This window comes from Macaca mulatta, chromosome X, assembly GCF_049350105.2.
Source record: "Macaca mulatta isolate MMU2019108-1 chromosome X, T2T-MMU8v2.0, whole genome shotgun sequence".
NCBI classification, from domain to species: Eukaryota; Metazoa; Chordata; class Mammalia; order Primates; family Cercopithecidae; genus Macaca; species Macaca mulatta.
In genome coordinates, this window is record NC_133426.1 from 154,464,456 (window position 1) to 154,466,930 (window position 2,475).

Consider the following 2,475-nt stretch of genomic DNA (forward strand, 5'->3'; position numbering starts at 1 on the left):
CATGAGATTCGGAGTTGGAGAGACCCGAATTCAAATCCTATTATAGCAATTTACTAGCTGCATACATTTGGGCAAATGACATTTCCTCTCACTGCCCTTGTTTCCTCATCTGTAAATAAATGTGAGATAGTACTCCTGACAGCTACCCTGTGAGGTAAGTGTTACATGAGATTAGATAAATGCCTGGAATGTATAATAATTCAACAATGGTAGAAATTCCACTTTCCCATTTGTTTTCTTCTTAACCTCTCTGGTCATCTGCCTTCTCATCTATAGCATGAGAAAAAATATAATACCTACTAATAGTTTTGTAAGGATTGAATGAAATAATGCATTAGATCTTTAAATGTATAGTAAGTACTCAATAAATGTTAGCCATAAATATTCATATTATTATTGTCTTTTTTTTAGCATAAATAAAGATTTTATTGGTCAGTTTGGGTGAGTGACAAACTGACATGCCCCCAATTCACTATTCCACATATCCAAGCCCCTGAGCGGGTGAGAGGAGAAGCTAAGCTTATTGATGGTGGGCAATGGGTGAGAGGTGGAAAGGACTTGAAGGCCTCTGGGGGTTAACAAGGCTACCAGGACCGAAACCAACGTCCTAGGAATAAGTCCAGGATGGAGAAGGCATCATCCAGGGCTTGGAGGTCTTGGTGATTCTGGATCATCCCTAGGACTGCTGTCTGCTTCGTACTGGGTTACTGTGGTCTCTGTCTGGCCCTCACTGTCCACCACAGTCCAGCGCTCCTCCACTATCCCATCTGGCTTAGTGATCTTGGTCACAGAGATGCTCTTGAAATAGGATCTGGGCTGGGGCTGTAGAACCGGGCCAAAACCCTCCTGGGAAACCTGGGAATCAAGATCATTGTCCTCTCTGGTTCTAGGATGGGGGTCCACAGGCCATACATCATCAAACCTATGAAATGGTCTCTGGGAGGCCCAGTCTGGTGCTGTTTTGAGGGATTCACTTCTTGCATCACTCTCCAAGACCCCCTCAAAGGTCCTGGGCTGGTGACTATCTAAATACTTAAGAATCGAGTCTCGAAGTGTCTGTCCCTCCTGCAGTCTGTCACCAGGTGTCTCTGACTCAGGACCTGGAAGTTCAGGAGGATGGGAAGGCAAGGTCCAGGCCTCCGTATTGCTGAAGATGCTATTGAAATCTCCTACTAAGGAATCAAAGCCGAAGTTATCGTGGAAACGTATCCCTCCTCCTGGGCTGAACTGAAGCCAAAACCAAATTCCTTGAGGTGGAAGGGCGGGGGGAGGGGTGCTGAGGACTATGGAACCTTGGGTTCCCAGGGCCCCATGAGCCCCCTTCTTCCTCTTCTTCCTCATCATCATCTTCATCTTGAGTCATCCCTCCAAAAAAGGGATCTCTGTGACTCCGAGATCCAGGAAAGCCGAAAAAGCCCCGGAAGAGATCAAAGAGGCTCATTCCCGTATTAGGACTCGAATCTTTGAACCCCTCAAGTGGTTCATTCGCAGAAGGGGGAAACCTGCGCAGCCCTGTGGGAAATTGAGCAAGGCGTCAGCCCATATTACTGTTCTCTAACCGTCACTTCTTGCAGTTGGGCTTCCAATAAGCACAGAATAGCAGATAGCTTGAGATTGTCCACTCAGAGGAAGCCTGGAACCAAGGATTTCTATGTTGCTAGTTGAGGGCAGACTCATATGCTTTAGGGATCTAATGAAAAGCTTGTTTTCTTATGTGAAATTGGGGACCTGCCTTCAAAATTGTAGATATTTTACCTCCTTGTATAGTATATACAAGCAGAGACAAATTTTTCCCTTAGGAAGTAGTTAGGAAGTTTCCCTTAGGAAGTACTTCAAGTGAGTAAGTTTTTAGGATCAAGTCATGGAAGCTGTATCTCATGAGGCTCTTCCCAAACTAGAGCACAATTTCCTATTAAAATGAAACCAATATTTTGCAGATTAACCATGCACACCAAACCTGAAACCTCCTCTCCCCTATCCCTTATTTAAAACCTATTCCCAACTCTTGTAGACTCCACCTACAATATATTCTGAATCCAACAATTTCTCAGCCCTGCTGCTACCACTGTAAGCCAAATCCCCATTGCCTCTGACCTAGCTGCTCTCTGCCCTCCACTGTAGCCTCATTCTAACCCATTATTTACAAATCAGCCAGAGGATCCTCTAGAAATGTAAGCCTGATCATGTTATTCCCCCCTTCCTGCTCAACAGCCTCTGCAGATTCCTTACTGCACTTAGGATAAGGGCTAATGTCCTTTATGACACACAAGACCCTTCATGGGCTGGTCTCCACCAACCTATAGTGAACATTGTTGGTTTGGAGCAGCTCAGTATTCATTCTTTCTTCCTAACTACATTCCACTTTTCTTTTAGGAAATAACTTCTTTCCCACTGGATATAGTCTGGGGATGCCATCAGACAGGCACTCTGTCCTCACTTAGGTGGGGGCAAGCTCATATTGAAAACAAGACCATT

The 2,475-nt window shown here is 44.9% G+C and overlaps 1 protein-coding gene across 1 annotated transcript; it reads right to left on the bottom strand.

The window, feature by feature from the left end:
* Positions 1-401: 401 nt before the first annotated feature.
* LOC700398 (HCLS1-associated protein X-1-like) lies at positions 402-1,528 on the bottom strand. Its single transcript, XM_077988291.1, has 2 exons — positions 1,388-1,528; positions 402-1,227 (listed from the first exon to the last, which is right to left on the bottom strand). The coding sequence occupies exons 1-2, from the start codon at positions 1,439-1,441 to the stop codon at positions 637-639; spliced, it is 645 nt and encodes a 214-aa protein (XP_077844417.1). The 5' UTR covers positions 1,442-1,528; the 3' UTR covers positions 402-636.
* Positions 1,529-2,475: the final 947 nt, after the last annotated feature.

Excerpts from the sequence above, each read along its gene's own strand:
- LOC700398 (XM_077988291.1), bottom strand. The coding sequence starts at position 1,441 with ATGAGCCTCTTTGATCTCTTCCGGGGCTTTTTCGGCTTTCCTGGATCT. Across the intron at positions 1,228-1,387 it reads GCTTTCCTGGATCTCGGAGT|TTCAGCCCAGGAGGAGGGAT; the intron begins CACAGAGATCCC and ends TTTTGGCTTCAG.